The sequence below is a fragment of the Salmo salar genome, chromosome 01, assembly GCF_965601325.2.
Source record: "Salmo salar chromosome 01, fSalSal1, whole genome shotgun sequence".
NCBI classification, from domain to species: domain Eukaryota; kingdom Metazoa; phylum Chordata; class Actinopteri; order Salmoniformes; family Salmonidae; genus Salmo; species Salmo salar.
Genome location: NC_138291.1, coordinates 124,689,283 through 124,708,432, shown reverse-complemented (window position 1 = coordinate 124,708,432; position 19,150 = coordinate 124,689,283). Strand labels below are relative to the sequence as shown.

The 19,150-nt window shown below is 44.9% G+C and overlaps 1 protein-coding gene across 5 annotated transcripts in view; it reads right to left on the bottom strand.

Annotated features, from left to right (window-relative positions):
* The window catches only part of LOC106563898 (exocyst complex component 6), a 272,390-nt gene that overhangs the window by 21,665 nt on the left and 231,575 nt on the right, over nucleotides 1-19,150 (bottom strand). For 3 of the 5 annotated variants that reach the window (XM_045714200.2, XM_082978789.1, XM_082978788.1), the window contains 4 exons: nucleotides 15,134-15,245; nucleotides 10,639-10,773; nucleotides 8,139-8,318; nucleotides 3,828-3,857 (listed from right to left, as the gene is read on the bottom strand). In XM_045714200.2, the coding sequence (XP_045570156.1) occupies nucleotides 3,828-3,857; nucleotides 8,139-8,318; nucleotides 10,639-10,773; nucleotides 15,134-15,245 (457 nt within the window). The remainder of the gene's footprint in view (nucleotides 1-3,827; nucleotides 3,858-8,138; nucleotides 8,319-10,638; nucleotides 10,774-15,133; nucleotides 15,246-19,150) is intronic. The other 2 variants (XM_045714203.2, XM_045714204.2) reach the window with 1 other exon arrangement.

Below are 19,150 nucleotides of genomic sequence, written 5' to 3'. Positions count from 1 at the left end.
TCCCCCCGTACTGGTCCCCTGTGGGAATCGAACCCACAACCCTGGCGTTGCAAACACCATGCTCTACCAACTGAGCCACACGAGACCACATGTTCTATCGAACATCAGACAAATCTCAGAGAAGTGTATTGTAGCTTCGCTCTAGACAGGCTCAAGTAGTGAATTCAAGGCTCTTTACCGGGTTGGCGCAAAGGTTCAAAGTTCACCTGGTTTAGATCCTTCCTTCTTTAAGGTTTTCTGCCCCTGTTATCACCGAGCCTGTCTCTCCTCTCTGGAGAGGTTCCCAGTGCTTGGAAGGCCTGTCTCTCCTCTCTAGGGAGGTTCCCAGTGCTTGGAAGGCCTGTCTCTCCTCTCTAGGGAGGTTCCCAGTGCTTGGAAGGCCTGTCTCTCCTCTCTAGGGAGGTTCCCAGTGCTTGGAAGGCCTGTCTCTCCTCTCTTGGGAGGTTCCCAGTGCTTGGAAGGCCTGTCTCTCCTCTCTAGGGAGGTTCCCAGTGCTTGGAAGGCCTGTCTCTCCTCTCTAGGGAGGTTCCCAGTGCTTGGAAGGCCTGTCTCTCCTCTCTAGGGAGGTTCCCAGTGCTTGGAAGGCCTGTCTCTCCTCTCTAGGGAGGTTCCCAGTGCTTGGAAGGCCTGTCTCTCCTCTCTGGGGAGGTTCCCAGTGCTTGGAAGGCCTGTCTCATCTCTCTGGGGAGGTTCCCGGTGCTTGGAAGGACTCTTTCTCCTCTCTGGAGAGGTTCCCAGTGCTTGGAAGGCCTGCCTCTCCTCTCTGGGGAGGTTCCCAGTGCTTGGAAGGCCTCTCTCTCCTCTCCGGGGAGGTTCCCAGTGCTTGGAAGGCCTGCCTCTCCTCTCTGGGGAGGTTCCCAGTGCTTGGAAGGCCTCTCTCTCCTCTCCGGGGAGGTTCCCAGTGCTTGGAAGGCCTCTCTCTCCTCTCTGGAGAGGTTCCCAGTGCTTGGAAGGCCTGTCTCTCCTCTCCGGGGAGGTTCCCAGTGCTTGGAAGGCCTCTCTCTCCTCTCTGGAGAGGTTCCCAGTGCTTGGAAGGCCTGTCTCTTCTCTCTGGGGAGGTTCCCAGTGCTTGGAAGGCCTCTCTTTCCTCTCTGGAGAGGTTCCCAGTGCTTTGAAGGCCTGTCTCTCCTCTCTGGGGAGGTTCCCAGTGCTTGGAAGGCCTGTCTCTCCTCTCCGGGGAGGTTCCCAGTGCTTGGAAGGCCTCTCTCTCCTCTCTGGAGAGGTTCCCAGTGCTTGGAAGGCAGCCATGGTTCGTCCTTTATTTAAAGGAGGATATCAAGCTGATCCTAACTGTTATAGGCCGATTTCTATCTTGCCCTGTTAATCAAAAGTGTTGGGAAAACTTGTCAATAATCAACTGACTGTCTATCTGGTATTCAATCTGGTTTCCGCTCAGGTTATGGATGTGTCACTGCAACCTTAAAAGGTAATAAATGATGTCACCATTGCCCTTGATTCTAAGCAATGTTGTGCTGCTGTTTTTATTGACTTGGCCAAAGCTTTTGATACGGTAGACCATTCCATTCTTGTGGGCCGGCTAAGGAAGATTGGTGTCTCTGAGGGGTCTTTGGCCTGGTTTACTAACTACCTCAAAGAGTGCAGCGTATAAAGTCAGAACATTTACGGTCTCAGCCACTGCCCATCTACGTAGCGTTGAGGTGCCTCTACGTAGCGTTGCGGTGTCTCTACGTAGCGTTGCGGTGTCTCTACGTAGCGTTGCGGTGCCTCTACGTAGCGTTGCGGTGCCTCTACGTAGCGTTGCGGTGCCTCTACGTAGCGTTGCGGTGCCTCTACGTAGCGTTGCGGTGCCTCTACGTAGCGTTGCGGTGTCTCTACGTAGCGTTGAGGTGCCTCTACGTAGCGTTGCGGTGCCTCTACGTAGCGTTGAGGTGCCTCTACGTAGCGTTGAGGTGCCTCTACGTAGCGTTGAGGTGCCTCTACGTAGCGTTGCGGTGTCTCTACGTAGCGTTGCGGTGTCTCTACGGAGCGTTGAGGTGTCTCTACGGAGCGTTGAGGTGTCTCTACGGAGCGTTGAGGTGTCTCTACGGAGCGTTGAGGTGTCTCTACGTAGCGTTGCGGTGTCTCTACGTAGCGTTGCGGTGCCTCTACGTAGCGTTGCGGTGTCTCTACGTAGCGTTGTGGTGTCTCTACGTAGTGTTGCGGTGTCTCTACCTAGCGTTGCGGTGTCTCTACGTAGCGTTGCGGTGTCTCTACCTAGCGTTGCGGTGTCTCTACGTAGCGTTACGGTGTCTCTACGTAGCGTTACGGTGTCTCTACGTAGCGTTGCGGTGTCTCTATGTAGTGTTGCGGTGTCTCTATGTAGCGTTGAGGTGTCTCAAATGCTGACACAACACATCCAAGTATATCTGACCATATTATGAAAGACAAGTGTTGTAATTTTGAATTCCGTAAAGTGAGTGTCGAAGAGGTGAAAAAAGAATTGTTGTCTATCAACAATGACAAGCCACCGGGGTCTGACAACTTGGATGGAAAATTACTGAGGATAATAGCAGACAATATTGCCACTCTTATTTGCCCCCAGTCTCAACGTCAACAGTGAAGAGGCGACTCCAGGATGCTGGCCTTTTAGGCAGAGTTGCAAAGAAAAAGCCATATCTCAGACTTTCCAATAAAAATAAAATATTAACATGGGCAAAAGAACACAGACACTGGACAGAGGAACTCTGCCTAGAAGGCCAGCATCCCGGAGTCGCCTCTTCACTGTTGACGTTGAGACTGGTGTTTTGCGGGTACTATTTAATGATGCTGCCAGTTGAGTACTTGTGAGGCGTCTGTTTCTCAAACTAGACACTCTAATGTACTTGTCCTCTTACTCAGTTGTGCACCGGGGCCTCCCACTCTTTCTATTCTGGTTAGCGCCAGTTTGCTCTGTTCTGTGAAGGGAGTAGTACACAGCGTTGTACGAGATCTTCAGTTTCTTAGCAATTTCTCGCATGGAATAGCCTTCATTTCTCAGAACAAGAATAGACTGACGAGTTTCAGAAGAAAGATCTTTGTTTCTGGCCATTTTGAGCCTGTAATCGAACCCACAAACGCTGAAGCTCCAGATACTCAATTAGTCTAAAGAAGGCCAGTTTTATTGCTTCTTTAAATCAGAACAACAGTTTTCAGCTGTGCTAACATAATTGCAAAAGGGTTTTCTAATGATCAATTAGCCTTTTTAAAATGATAAACTTGGATTAGCTAACACAACGTGCCATTGGAACACATGAGTGATGGTTGCTGATAATGGGCCTCTGTACGCCTATGTAGATATTCCATAATAAAGTCATCGACACCCTGCGTGTGTTTACAGACAACGTACAGATAAAATAAACTAATTAGATTTAACTTGCACTAAATGTGACGGATGGCATGTAAATTACTATAGTTTAGCATCATCACAAGTGGAGGAAGCAACAAGCCTGGAGGCAAATCCACAGTACAGGCATGCACTACCCAGGACTGGACAGGGGGGGGCAGAGTAGGGCAGGGGAGGGGGGGCAGAGAGGAGGGGGCAGAGTAGAGGGGGGGCAGAGTAAAGGGGGGGCAGAGAGGAAGGGGGGTAGAGTAGGGGGGGAGGCAGAGTAGGGGTGGGCAGAGTAGGGCAGGGGAGGGGGGGCAGAGTAGGGGGGCAGAGTAGGGGGGACAGAGTAGGGCAGGGGAGGGGGGGCAGAGTAGGGCAGGGGGGGGCAGAGTAGAGCAGAGTAGGGCAGGGGGGGCAGAGTAGAGCAGAGTAGGGGGGGCAGAGTGGGGGGGGGCAGAGTAGGCAGGGGGGGCAGAGTAGGGCAGGAAGGAGGGCAGAGTAGGGCAGGGGGGGTACTTACCGACATGGCAGCATGGTCATTGCAGTTATTCTGAGCAGAACCAGAACCACCCAAACAAATGAAACATGTCCAGAATAGGAGGGAGAGAAAGGATGGCAACAATAAATGGACAGGAAAAGAAAAATCAGAGACAGACTCAGCATGCTTAGCAGAGGAAGTTAAATCAGATCAGAGACAGAACCAGCATGCTTGGCAGAGGAAGTTAAATCAATTATAGATTTACATCACAGACGGAGACAGAGGAGACATTCCTTAAGAAAAACAACGTCTTAAAAAACGGAACGGGAATTTAAAAAAAAAGCTGGAAATGATTGTATACAAGATAAGGAAGCTGGTGTACAGAGCAAACAGCAAAGCAGTCCACCAGCAACAGGTCTGGTTTGGGGTTCCACCAGCAACAGGTCTGGTTTGGGGTTCCACCAGCAACAGGTCTGGTTTGGGGTTCCACCAGCAACAGGTCTGGTTTTGGGTTCCACCAGCAACAGGTCTGGTTTGGGGTTTTCACCAGCAACAGGTCTGGTTTGGGGTTTTCACCAGCAACAGGTCTGGTTTGGGATTTTCACCAGCAACAGGTCTGGTTAGGGGTTTTTCACCAGCAACAGGTCTGGTTTGGGGTTTTTCACCAGCAACAGGTCTGGTTTGGGGTTTTTTCACCAGCAACAGGTCTGGTTTGGGGTTTTCACCAGCAACAGGTCTGGTTTGGGGTTTTCACCAGCAACAGGTCTGGTTTGTTTTTTTCCCACCAGCAACAGGTCTGGTTTGTTTTTTTCCCACCAGCAACAGGTCTGGTTTGTTTTTTTCCCACCAGCAACAGGTCTGTTTTTTTTTTTTTTTCCACCAGCAACAGGTCTGGTTTGGGGTTCCACCAGCAACAGGTCTGGTTTGGGGTTCTACCAGCAACAGGTCTGGTTTGGGGTTTCACCAGCAACAGGTCTGGTTTGGGGTTTTCACCAGCAACAGGTCTGGTTTGGGGTTTTCACCAGCAACAGGTCTGGTTTGGGGTTTTCACCAGCAACAGGTCTGGTTTGGGGTTTTCACCAGCAACAGGTCTGGTTTGGGGTTTTCACCAGCAACAGGTCTGGTTTGTTTTTTTCCCACCAGCAACAGGTCTGTTTTTTTTTTTTTTCCACCAGCAACAGGTCTGGTTTGGGGTTCCACCAGCAACAGGTCTGGTTTGGGGTTTCACCAGCAACAGGTCTGGTTTGGGGTTTCACCAGCAACAGGTCTGGTTTGGGGTTTTCACCAGCAACAGGTCTGGTTTGGGGTTTTAACCAGCAACAGGTCTGGTTTGGGGTTTTCACCAGCAACAGGTCTGGTTTGGGGTTTTCACCAGCAACAGGTCTGGTTTGGGGTTTTCACCAGCAACAGGTCTGGTTTGGGGTTTTCACCAGCAACAGGTCTGGTTTGGGGTTTTCACCAGCAACAGGTCTGGTTTGGGGTTTTCACCAGCAACAGGTCTGGTTTGTTTTTTTTCCCACCAGCAACAGGTCTGGGTTTTTTTTTTTTCCACCAGCAACAGGTCTGGTTTGGGGTTCCACCAGCAACAGGTCTGGTTTGGGGTTCTACCAGCAACAGGTCTGGTTTGGGGTTTCACCAGCAACAGGTCTGGTTTGGGGTTTTCACCAGCAACAGGTCTGGTTTGGGGTTTTCACCAGCAACAGGTCTGGTTTGGGGTTTTCACCAGCAACAGGTCTGGTTTGGGGTTTTTCACCAGCAACAGGTCTGGTTTGGGGTTTTTCACCAGCAACAGGTCTGGTTTGGGGTTTTTCACCAGCAACAGGTCTGGTTTGGGGTTTTCACCAGCAACAGGTCTGGTTTGGGGTTTTCACCAGCAACAGGTCTGGTTTGGGGTTTTCACCAGCAACAGGTCTGGTTTGGGGTTTTCACCAGCAACAGGTCTGGTTTGGGGTCCCACCAGCAACAAGAGAACAGCGTATGTCCTCTGTCTCCTCTAGCTACTTCCTGTCCTCTGTGTCCTCTAGTTACTTCCTGTCCTCTGTCTCCTCTAGTTACTTCCTGTCCTCCGTCTCCTCTAGTTACTTCCTGTCCTCCGTCTCCTCTAGTTACTTCCTGTCCTCCGTCTCCTCTAGCTACTTCCTGATCAACTGGGATTGGAACTTTGGTCCGATTCATTGCAGTTGTTCTCCCTCAGAAATGACCATTTCTCATTTTGTTTGTTCTAACAATTCATATCCTCCCCAGTCACTCTTCAGTCTAATTTGATGTCAAGTCATTATCATAACCTAGAATGATCTAGTTGCCTTAAGGTTAAGGCTTTCTGTGGAACTAAAAGAGAATGAAAATGGGACCGAAGATAAGCATCAGCACTACATAACTCCAACACTATATACACACATACTGCAGCACATAACTCCAAAACTATATACACACATACTGCAGTACAGTGAGGGAAAAAAGTATTTGATCCCCTGCTGATTTTGTACGTTTGCCCACTGACAAAGAAATTATCAGTCTATAATTTTAATGGTAGGTTTATTTGAACAGTGAGAGACAGAATAACAACAAAAAAATCCAGAAAAACGCCAATGTCAAAAATGTTATAAAACGATTTGCATTTTAATGAGGGAAATAAGTATTTGACCCCTCTGCAAAACATGACTTAGAACTTGGTGGCAAAACCCTTGTTGGCAATCACAGAGGGCAGACGTTTCTTGTAGTTGGCCACCAGGTTTGCCCACATCTCAGGAGGGATTTTGTCCCACTCCTCTTTGCAGATCTTCTCCAAGTCATTAAGGTTTCGAGGCTGATGTTTGGCAACTCGAACCTTCAGCTCCCTCCACAGATTTTCTATGGGATTAAGGTCTGGAGACTGGCTAGGCCACTCCAGGAGCTTAATGTGCTTCTTCTTGAGCCACTCCTTTGTTGCCTTGCCTGTGTGTTTTGGGTCATTCTCATGCTGGAATACCCATCCACGACCCATTTTCAATGCCCTGGCTGAGGGAAGGAGGTTCTCACCCAAGATTTGACGGTACATGGCCCCGTGCATCATCCCTTTGATGCGGTGAAGTTGTCCTGTCTCCTTAGCAGAAAACATCCCCAAAGCATAATGTTTCCACCTCCATGTTTGACGGTGGGGATGGTGTTCTTGGGGTCATAGGCAGCATTCCCCCTTCTCCAAACACAGCGAGTTGAGTTGATGCCAAAGAGCTCCATTTTGGTCTCATCTGATCACAACACTTTCACCCAGTTGTCCTCTGAATCATTCAGATGTTCATTGGCAAACTTCAGACGGGCATGTATATGTGCTTTCTTGAGCAGGGGGACCTTGCGGGCATTGCAGGATTTCAGTCCTTCACGGCGTAGTGTGTTAGCAATTGTTTTCTTGGTGACTATGGTCCCAGCTGCCTTGAGATCATTGACAAGATCCTCCTGTGTAGTTCTGGGCTGATTCCTCACCGTTCTCATGATCATTGCAACTCCACAAGGTGAGATCTTGCATGGAGCCCCAGGCCGAGGGAGATTGACAGTTCTTTTGTGTTTCTTCCATTTGCGAATAATCGCACCAACTGTTGTCACCTTCTCACCAAGCTGCTTGGCGATGGTTTTGTAGCCCATTCCAGCCTTGTGTAGGTCTACAATCTTGTCCCTGACATCCTTGGAGAGCTACTTGGTCTTGGCCATGGTGGAGAGTTTGGAATCTGATTGATTCATTGCTTCTGTGGACAGGTGTCTTTTATACAGGTAACAAACTGAGATTAGGAGCACTCCCTTTAAGAGTGTGCTCCTAATCTCAGCTCGTTACCTGTATAAAAGACACCTGGGAGCCAGAAATCTTTCTGATTGAGAGGGGGTCAAATACTTATTTCCCTCACTAAAATGCAAATCAATTTATAAAATTTTTCACATGCGTTTTTCTGGATTTTTTGTTGTTGTTATTCTGTCTCTCACTGTTCAAATAAACCTACCATTAAAATTATAGACTGATCATTTCTTTGTTAGTGGGCAAACGTACAAAATCAGCAGGGGATCAAATACTTTTTCCCCCTCACTGTACATAACTCCAACACTGAATACACATTATTGCAGTACAGGACTCCAACACATACACGTATTACTGCAGTACAGGACTGCATCCATGCCACAGTGGATATCATCAACAGCGTCACTCAACCCAATGAGAAGCACAGTAGATACAAGCCACCACCGTCACGTAACACTGATACAAGAACAACAACACTTCAACAAACAAACTACCACAATAACTCACAACAACAAAAAACTCCATCTCCCAGAGTTCCCCTGCCTGCGCGGGGGGGGGGGGGGGGGGGGGGGGGGGCGTGGCTAACTCACCGGCAGGTGTGTGAAGACCTGGAAGGTGCTGCGGAGGAAGTTGATGAGGTCCATAAGGTATCCACTGGCCTGGCCGTCTGACTCCGGCATGCCCCAATCATAGTCTGCCAGTTGGATAAACTCGTCTATCTTCTGGTTTAGTTTGGTGTAGATCTCTCCCTCCGCTGCATGACGTGCATCCTGGACACACCAGACAGGGAACACCAACACGTCAATACTACGGAGGTTACTACTGACAGAATGAGCTGAACGCCAGGTAATACTACGTCAGTACTACGGAGGTTACTACCGACAGAATGAGCTGAACGCCAGGTAATACTACGTCAGTACTACGGAGGTTACTACTGACAGAATGAGCTGAACGCCAGGTAATACTACGTCAGTACTACGGAGGTTACTACTGACAGAATGAGCTGAACGCCAGGTAATACTACGGAGGTTACTACTGTCGTGTCTTTGGGGTACCATTAAACTGAAGACATGTTTATCAATTAACTCCCTGTAATTATTATCACGCGATCAAACTGATTCATCGTTTAATTGTAATTAACTAGGAGATCGGGGCACCAAGGAAAATATTCAGATTACAAATTTAGAATTTTCCTAATATAACTTTCCTATATTATAACATTATATATAATATTCTATTATAGTATAGGCCGATTATCTTCTGGTATAAATGGTGTATTTTACCTCGCGTCCAGTCTCATTCCAAACGTCGTAAATTGTTGTATCTGCACGAACCCAGTCTTTACTAAGAGTCATCCATACATCAATTGTCTTAAAATCATTTATTTACTAAACTAATTAATTCACAGAAAGTATACAAACAGTAATTATCATCACAAAGAATTGGTAGAGTAATGTGCCCTAGTGGGCTAAAACAGGCATGGCTGGTGTCTTGTTAACAATGGGTCATAAACTGTTCAGCTGAGGAGGTACACAGTTCATTAATATTAACAATTGACATGCTAATCCTTTGCACATGAACGCTCACTCATTTGAGAACAATTGCAATCAATATATATTTACGCTCAGTGTGTCGTCGGGATCCTTGTTGGAGCGTCGTTCTGATGGAGAGTTTTCTCTCTCTCTCTCTCTCTCTCGGTTAGAATGGATCTTTCAAAGCGACATTCATTAATGTCGTCATAGAATGGATGTTTTGTTGGTCTTCGCGTTCAATGATATAATTTACTTAGCTGCAGACTAATAATTAATATCAAAGACTTGTTCTTATTCTGTCGGTATCAATAGTCTAAAAGTTAACCACGTGGTATAGTTCACTTTCAGTAGAGTACTTGGATGGTCAAACCTATTGGCCAACTCGCAATGGAGTGGAGGCCGGGGTCTGTTAGACTAGTAAGTCAGGGGGTTTTTATAGTGAACATAGAACATGACGCCTGGTCCTGTCTGTGTCCCTGGGGGCGTGCCGATGACTGAGTTAAGCTTGGTACAGGAATACAACTCAATCACATTAACATCAGTACATAGCATCTCAATGTATTACAAAAGCTTTATCCTTATTAATACATTATATACAACCATGTGGTGCAAGTCTCATCACAGAGGCTATTATATAAACAGTTTTATGGTAATATGGCTATATTGTCTCTTCTGAGTATCACAAAATTGTACCAAGCGGACCAGTTCGTAGCTGGATTCTTCACCAATCTTCCATACCTTCTCCAGAACACAAATGTCATTCGGTTCCCCAATTCTGTGAGTTGGAAGAATTTCCTGTGTCTCTCTATGGGCCATGTGGCAAGAGATTCTCCTCTTAGAGTTTTTACAACCCTTTCACACAGGGCCTGGGTGGGGGAAGATAGGTTGGGGGATGGTGCAAGGGGGAAGGGGGTCAACTGTCCTCCCTGTACTCAAAGAGGCCAACGTCATGACACTACTGACAGAATGAGCTGAACGCCAGGTAATACTGCGTCAGTACTACGGAGGTTACTACTGACAGAATGAGCTGAACGCCAGGTAATACTACGTCAGTACTATGGAGGTTACTACTGACAGACTGAGCTGAACGCCAGGTTAATACTACGTCAGTACTACGGAGGTTACTACTGACAGAATGAGCTGAACACCAGGTAATACTACGTCAGTACTACGCAGGTTACTACTGACAGAATGAGCTGAACGCCAGGTAATACTACGTCAGTACTACGGAGGTTACTACTGACAGAATGAGCTGAACGCCAGGTAATACTGCGTCAGTACTACGGAGGTTACTACTGACAGAAAGAGCTGAACGCCAGGTAAGACTACGTCAGTACACATTGATGAACAACGCTGAAGTACCGGAAGCTCTGTAAAGTTTATGACAGTTCCCTTATTCCAGCAATAAGCATGTTTTGAGCCTGCGGCAACACAAGAGAAGAGACTACGACTAATGAATATACCTTAAGTTTGTTTGTATAATAGTTATATCTAATTAGTGAAGTAGAAACACTGGTGGAGAATTCAGACAGAAATACCCAAGGATTTCCTACACTACCTTAAAGGTGGAAAGGCCGTAGAGCCGTGTGGTGTGTACGGTCTCAGGTGAGACGTTGGTGATGTTGGTGATGAAGTCCTCCAGGTATTTACAGGCCTGCTCCAGATGGGTTGTGTTGATGATGATCTGGACTAACTGCAATACAAAAAGAGACGTAACGGGACCAAGTGTGTCAACTGTCAAATATATCAGCACTTTTCTTAAATAATTCCTGATGAAATAAAACAAAAATATTTTTGGTCACCACACCTTAAAGAAACAGTTTTATTTTTTAGTAAACAATTATTAGCACCCCTGAGCTAGTGCTTGGTAGGCACAGCCTTTGGCCAAGATAACTGCCAACAAATGCTTCCTTTAGCCATCAATGAGCTGCACCTTTCTACTGACCATTGGTCCCACTCCTCAGCAACAAACTGCTCTAGTTCTTCAATGTTTCAGCTGGTGCCCTCCACCAACTGCTGTTGTCAGATCTCGCCATATGTTTTGGATGTGATTCAGATCTGGACTTTTCTCTGGCCACTCCAGAACAGTCCAGTACTTCTTCTTAACCATTCCTGGGTGGTAGAGTGGCCAGACGAAAGCTACTCCTCAGTTAAAAGGCAAAGCGACTGTCCGCTTTGAGTTTGCCAAAAGGCACCTAAAGGAACTTTTAGACCATCAGAATCAAGATTCCATGGTCTGATGCCAAGCATCACGTCTAGAGGAAACCTGGCACCATCCTACGGTGAAGAATGGTGGTGGCAGCATTATACTGTGTGGATGTTTTTCAGGGGCAGGGACTAGGTGACTCGTCAGGATCAAGGGAAAGATGAACGGAGAAAAGTACAGAGAGATCCTTGATGAAAACCTGCTCCAGAGCACTCAGGACCTCCGACTGGGGGCGAAGGTTCACCTTCTAACAGGACAACGACCCTAAGCACACAGTCAAGACAACACAGGAGTGGAGTTGGGACAAGTCTCTGATTGTCCTTGAGTGGCCCAGCCAGAGCCCAGACTTGAACCCGATCGAAAAGCTTGAATTCCGGGATTCTATGGTGAGAATCTCTGAAAACAGCTGTGCAGAGACGCTCCCCTCCAACCTGACAGAGCTTGAGAGAATCTGCAGAGAAGAATGGGAGAAACTCCCTAAATTTAGGTGTGATATTTATTTTACTCATTTGCAAACATTTCTGTTTTTGCTGTGTCATTATGTGGTATTGTGATGTCATTATGTGGTATTGTGACGTCATTATGGGGTATTGTGACGTCATTATGGGGTATTGTGACGTCATTATGGGGTATTGTGACGTCATTATGGGGTATTGTGACGTCATTATGGGGTATTGTGTGTAGATCGATGAGGAAAAAAAACTTAAAGCAATTTTAGAATAAGGCTCTAAAGTAGCAAAATGTGGACAAATTCAAGGGGTTTGAATTCTTTCCGAATGCACTGTATCTACACTCGCAGGCCAGTTTATTAGGTGACAGTGTTCCACGTGGCTGTGGCTTTCAATATAAAGCTGACAGACAGGCATCGAGAAATTCAGTTACTGTTAGATTGAACGCTAGAATGGGCAAAACTAGTGACCTGAGCGACTTTGAGCGCTGTACGATCGTTGGTGCCAGGCACGCCGGATACAGTATCTCAGATACGGGCTGCCCTCCTTTTCACACAGCGTCTAGGGTTTCCCAAGAAAAAAAACATCCAGTCAGCGGCAATCCTGTGGGCAGAGAGGTCGAAGCAGAATGGCAAGAATCGAGGAAGCTAAGAGGTGAGCCACAAACGGATAAATAACGGCGCAGTATAAAAGTGGTGTGCAGAACGGGATCTCGGAAAGCACAACTCATCGGTCGTTGTCACGGATTGGTTATTGCAGCAGACGACCACACCGGGTTCCACTCCTATCAGCTAAAAACAAGAAGAAGCGGCTCCAATGGAAAACACATTCACCAACACTGGACAAATGAGGAGTGGAAAAACATTGCCTGGTACGACAAATCCGGGTTCCTGTTGCGTCATGCTGATGGAAGTGTCAGGATTTGGCGTAAGCAGCATGAGTCCATGGACCCATCCTGCCTGGTGTCAAATGGTACGCCGCAATCCGAAATCAATGTCCTGAAGAATTCAAGCTTTTCTGGTGGGTCCAACCCTGTACTAGATAGGCCGCCCCCGGATGGTAAGGGTAGGTGACAAAACATCCGCCACGCTGATCCTCAACACAGGGGCCCCTCAGGGGTGCGTGCTCAGTCCCCTCCTGTACTCCCTGTTCACTCACGACTGCATGGCCAGGCACGACTCCAACACCATCATTAAGTTTGTCGATGACACAACAGTGGTAGGCCTGATCACCAACAACAACAAGACAACCTATAGGGAGGAGGTCAGAGATCTGGCCGTGTGGCGCCAGAATAACAACCTCAACGTGATCAAGACAAAGGAGATGATTGTGGACTACAGGAAAAGGAGGACCGAGCACAGACCCATTCTCATCGACGGGGCTGTAGTGGAGCAGGTTGAGAGCTCCAAGTTCCTTGGTGTCCACATCACCTACAAAATAACATGGTCCAAGCACACCAAGACAGTCGTGAAGAGGGCATGACAAAACCTATTCCCTCTCAGGAGACTGAAAATATTTGCCATGGGTCATCAGGTTCTACAGCTGCACCATCGAGAGAGCATCCTGACTGGTTGCATCACTGCCTGGTACAGAAACTGCTCAGCCTCCAACCACAAGACACTACAGAGGGTAGTGTGTATGGTCCAGTACATCACTGGGGCCAAGCTTCCTGACAAACCAGGACCTCTATACCAGGCGGTGTCAGAGGAAGGCCCTAAAAATTGTCAAAAGACTCCAGCTACCCTAGTCAGACTGTTCTCTCTGCTACCGCACGTCAAGCGGTACCGGAGCGCCACGTCTAGGTCCAAGAGGCTTCTAAACAGCTTCTACCCCCAAGCCATAAGACTCCTGAACATCTAATCAAATGGCTACCCAGACTATTTGCATTGCCCCCCACTTCTTATGCCGCTGTTATCATCTCTGCATAGTCACTTTAATAACTCTACCTACATGTACATATTACCTCAATAATCTCGACTAACCGGTACCCCCGCACATTGACTCTGTACCGGTACCCCCTGTATATGGCCTCCACATTGACTCTGTACCGGTACCCCCTGTATATAGCCTCCACATTGACTCTGTACCGGTACCCCCTGTATATAGCCTCCCCATTGACTCTGTGCTGGTACCCCCCTGTATATAGTCTCACTATTGTTATTTTACTGCTGCTCTTTAATTACTTGTTACTTGTATTTCTTATTTTTTAAACTGCATTGTTGGTTAGAGGCTTGCAAATAATCATGTCACTGTAAGGTTGTATTCGGCGCATGACTTGTACCTAATAAACTGTCCTTTCAATTAGCGGATTCGGCTATTTCAGCCACACCCATTGCTGACACGTGTATAAAATCGAGCACACACCTATGCAAATCTCCATAGACAAACATTGGCAGTAGAATGGCCTTACTGAAGAGCTCAGTCACTTTCAATGTGGCACTGTCATCAGCTTTCCAACAAGTCAGTTCATCAAATTTCTGCCCTGCTAGAACTGCCCCGGTCAACTGTAAGGGCTGTTATAATGAAGTGGACATGTCTAGGAACAACAACGGCTCAGCCGCGAAATGGTAGGCTACACAAGCTCACAGAACGGGGGGTGCCAAGTGTTGAAGCGCATAAAAAAATTCTCGGTTGCAACACTCACTACTGAGTTCCAAACTGGCTCTGGAAGCAATATCAGCACAAGGACTGTTTGTCGGGAGCTTCATGAAATGGGTTTCCATGGCCGAGCAGTCGCATACAAGCCTATGATCACCATGCGCAATGCCAAGCGTCGACTGGAGTGGTCTAACGACGGACTCTGGAGCAGTGGAAACGCGTTCTCTGGCGTGATGAATCACGCTTCACCATCTGGCAGTCCGACGGACAAATCTGGGTTTGGCGGATGCCAGGAGAATGCTACCTGACTGAATGCATAGTGCCAACTGTAATGTTTGGTGGAGGAGGAATAATGGCCTGGGCCTGTTTTTCATGGTTCGAGCTAGGAGCCTTAGTTCCAGTGAAGGGATATCTTAACGTTACAGCATACAATGACATTCTAATTGATTCTGTGCTTCCAACTTTGTGGCAACAGTTTGAGGAAGGCCCTTTCCTGTTTCAGCAGGAAGACCCCCGTGCACAAAGCGAGGTCCATAGAGAAATGTTTTGCCGAGATCGGTGTGGAAGAACTTGTCAGGGCTCTGTCCGGCACAGAGCACTAAACTTCAACCCCATCGAACACCTTTGGGATGAATTGGAATGAAAGCAAGTTCCTGCAGCAATGTTCCAACATCTAGCAGAAAGCCTTCCCAGTAGAGGGGGGGGACCAACTCCATATTAATGCCCATGATATTGGAATGAGATGTTGGACGAGCAGGTGTCCACATACTTTAGGTCATGTAGGGAATAATGTACTGTACCTCAGTTAGTCCTATATGGGGTTTCTTGATGAGGTTCTGTAGACAGCCACTCAGTGTCCTCGTCAACAACAGGTTGGTGGATTTACGGAGCATGTCATCGATCTCTGTCCAGCTGGAAACACAAACCAAAACAAAACGATAAGAGAAGTGATGTTTCACAAAAAGTTCCCGAACCTTTCTATTCTCATACTTTCTACAGATTGTAAATTAAAAGATAACATGTTTTGATTAACAGTATTATAATTATTGATCGATTAACTATGACTTTTCAGATCACCCAGCAGTGCTATTTGCAGAGTTCACGCCATTCCTGAACCTGCGACCAAAAAACAAGCTACATATGGACAGTACTACAACAAACAATCAAATGATTCTGTCTCTTCACAGCAACATCTGCAGATAACATTCTATTGGTTGCAAGAATTTTGAACAATTTAAATTAAAAAAATTCTAAGTTGTGTGTTGTTTTGTGTATCAATTCATAAACCATGTGTCATGGAATCAGTACATTGAAAATCTCTTCCGAACTATTTAGCAATCTGTACAGTACAGGTGTACATTTTTTTGGTCCTTAAATGAAAGCATTATACTTTATTTATCACAATTTCCTTAAACCAATTTTGGTCTTTAATGCAGGTCCAACAGACAAGTTCCTTACTTTCTCCCCCTTTCACTTGGCCTCTTCCATTTGTGCGCTAATACTGCAATTAGTTGGTTGGAATTTTGGATAGAGCAGACTTCTCCATATAGTTTTGTGTGACAACTCCACCAGTCCTATTAATGATTTAATTTACAAAAGATTATTTTTGTAAACCAAAAAAATTAAACAAATATGTTATAATATTTGTTGTCTTTTCTGGTGGATTAAACTAAAATTTCAACCAACTTTCTATGACTTGTTCTAAAAATGGATATTTTTAGGTTATTTGAAAATGAAATGATCTCAAAGTGAGAGGTTGTAATCTGAATAAAGGGGAAAAGGCCATTCTTGAACACTGGGAGAGACATTTTTACTAACTTGCTAGAGAACCAGTTCAGATTTAATTATAGCTTTTGTATTAATGAAGCCTTCAGTGAGAGGTCTAATGCTTTCATATTTAATAATCTCTGCCCTCTGAATACATAATCATTATATAAATAGGCCCCGTTTAATTCTGTCTGTCTTGCCATTCAAAATAAAATGGAATATTTTTTGCTCATATAATTTAAAAAACAAGTCATTAGGTGTAGAGGTAGGACATACGCAAATAGGTAAACTGGGATATGACTAAAGAGTTAAATCAGGGTGATTTTTACACAAATAGACAGGTATTTTCCTTTCCATGGAAGCAAGATATTATCTATTTTTCCTAACTTTCTACAAAAATGTATTGTAGTGAGATAATTTCTTTCTTTCGGGAAATGAATAAAGTATGTCCACTTCACCGTCAGACCATTTTATTGGTAAACTACACGGTAATGTAAAAGTTGTATTTTTAAGTGATCTAATACGTAATATAGTACACTTACCATAATTTGGTTGTAATCCAGAGAGGTAAGAACAATTATCTAGATCCTCTATGGGGCTGTGGAGGGATCCAAATTGTGGATTTAAAAGAAAACATGAATCATCTGTATACAATGACACCTTTGTTTTTAAACCCTGGGTTTCTAGCCCATTGATGTTATTGTTGGATCTGATTTTAACCTGTTAGGGCTAGGGGGCAGCATTTGCACGTCTGGATAAAAAAAATGTACCCGATTTAATCTGGTTACTAATCCTACCCAGTAACTAGAATATGCATATACTTATTATATATGGATAGAAAACACTCTAAAGTTTCTAAAACTGTTTGAATGGTGTCTGTGAGTATAACAGAACTCATTTGGCAGGCAAAACCCTGAGACATTTTCTGACAGGAAGTGGATACCTGATGTGTTGTATTGACTTTAAACCTATCCCATTGAAAAACACAGGGGCTGAGGAATATTTTGGCACTTCCTATTGCTTCCACTAGATGTCACCAGCCTTTACAAAGTGTTTTGAGTCTTCTGGAGGGAGATCTGACCGAACAAGAGCCATGGAACGATGATGTCCCATTAGACACCTGGCGCGCGAGTTCATGTTGGGTACCCTCGTTCCAATACGTTATAAAAGAGTATGCATTCGTCCACCTTGAATATTATTCATGTTCTGGTTAAAAAAGGCCCTAATGATTTATGCTATACAACGTTTGACATGTTTGAACGAACGGAAATATATTTTTTCCCCTCGTTCATGACGAGAAGTCCGGCTGGCTTAGATCATGTGCTAACAAGACGGAGATTTTTGGACATAAATGATGAGCTTTTTTGAACAAAACTACATTCGTTATGGACCTGTGATACCTGGAAGTGACATCTGATGAAGAGAATCAAAGGTAATGGATTATTTACATAGTATTTTCGATTTTAGATCTCCCCAACATGACGTCTAGTCTGTATCGCAACGCGTATTTTTCTGGGCGCAGTGCTCAGATTATTGCAAAGTGTGATTTCCCAGTAAGGTTATTTTTAAATCTGGCAAGTTGATTGCGTTCAAGAGATGTAAATCTATAATTCTTTAAATGACAATATAATATTTTACCAATGTTTTCTAATTTTAATTATTTAATTTGTGACGCTGACTTGACTGCCGGTTATTGGAGGGAAACGATTTCCTCAACATCAATGCCATAGTAAAACGCTGTTTTTGGATATAAATATGAACTTGATAGAACTAAAAATGCATGCATTGTCTAACATAATGTCCTAGGAGTGTCATCTGATGGAGATTGTAAAAGGTTAGTGCATCATTTTAGCTGGTTTTATGGTTTTGGTGACCCTGTCTTTGACTTGACAAAACATTACACACAACTCTTGTAAATGTACTGTCCTAACATACTCTAAATTTATGCTTTCCCCGTAAAACCTTTTTGAAATCGTAAAACGTGGTTAGATTAAGGAGATGTTTATCTTTCAAAGGGTGTAAAATAGTTGTATGTTTGAAAAATTTGAATTTTGACATTTATTTGGATTCAAATTTGCCGCTCTTGAAATGCACCTGCTGTTGATGGAGTGCACCACGGGTGGCACGCTAGCGTCCCACCTAGCCCATAGAGGTTAATAGCTAACATTTTGATGGCCATAACAAATAGATATGCCGATAGTGGACAACCTTGTTTTACTCCTCGAAAGTTTAATACTTTCTGAGAAGTGGTCATTATTTACTATTTTACACCTAGGGTTACCAAACACACCTTTAACCTATTGTATAAGAGATTCTCCTAAATTAAAATAGTCCAGGCATTTATATATAAACTCCAGTCGTAATTATCAAAAGCCTTTTCAAAGTCTGCTATAAAAACCAGACCTTGTTTCTCCGTGTTTTTTCATAGTGTTCTATTGTTTCCAGTACTTGTCTTATATGATCTCCAATGTATCGTCCATGTAAAAAAAAAAACCTGTCTGATTAGGATGAATAATATCCAACAATACCTTTTTTAATTCTTTGCGCTATGTATCATGCTAGACTTTTTTGCATCACAACACTGAAGTGTAAGGGGTCTCCAATTTTTTTTAATGGACTGGATCTTTATATTTACCACCTGGGTCCTGTTTCAGTAATAATGAAATCAGACCTTGTTAAGTCTGATAATCTATCATTTTTATAGGAGTGGCTAAAACATGCTAATAACAGTCCTCTGAGTACATCAATAAAGGTTTGATATACCTCAACTGGTATGCTATCCAGCCCTGTTGGAAAAGGCAGTTATAAATGATTCTGTCCTGGTTAAAAAGAACTTGTCATCCAATAGGCTTTGATTAAAATTTCAAATAGCCTCGCCCACGTGGAAATGCTGTAAGAGTAATGTATATGCCAAATATTTGATGGTATGACTGCATTTTGTCCCCTATGAACGCTTTAAACTTTTGGTGCCAATGAGAACGACATAAGAAAGTAGTCAAGACGACTTGCTTGATTTGTTAGCAGAGTCCTACAGCTGTGTGTTAGGTTTT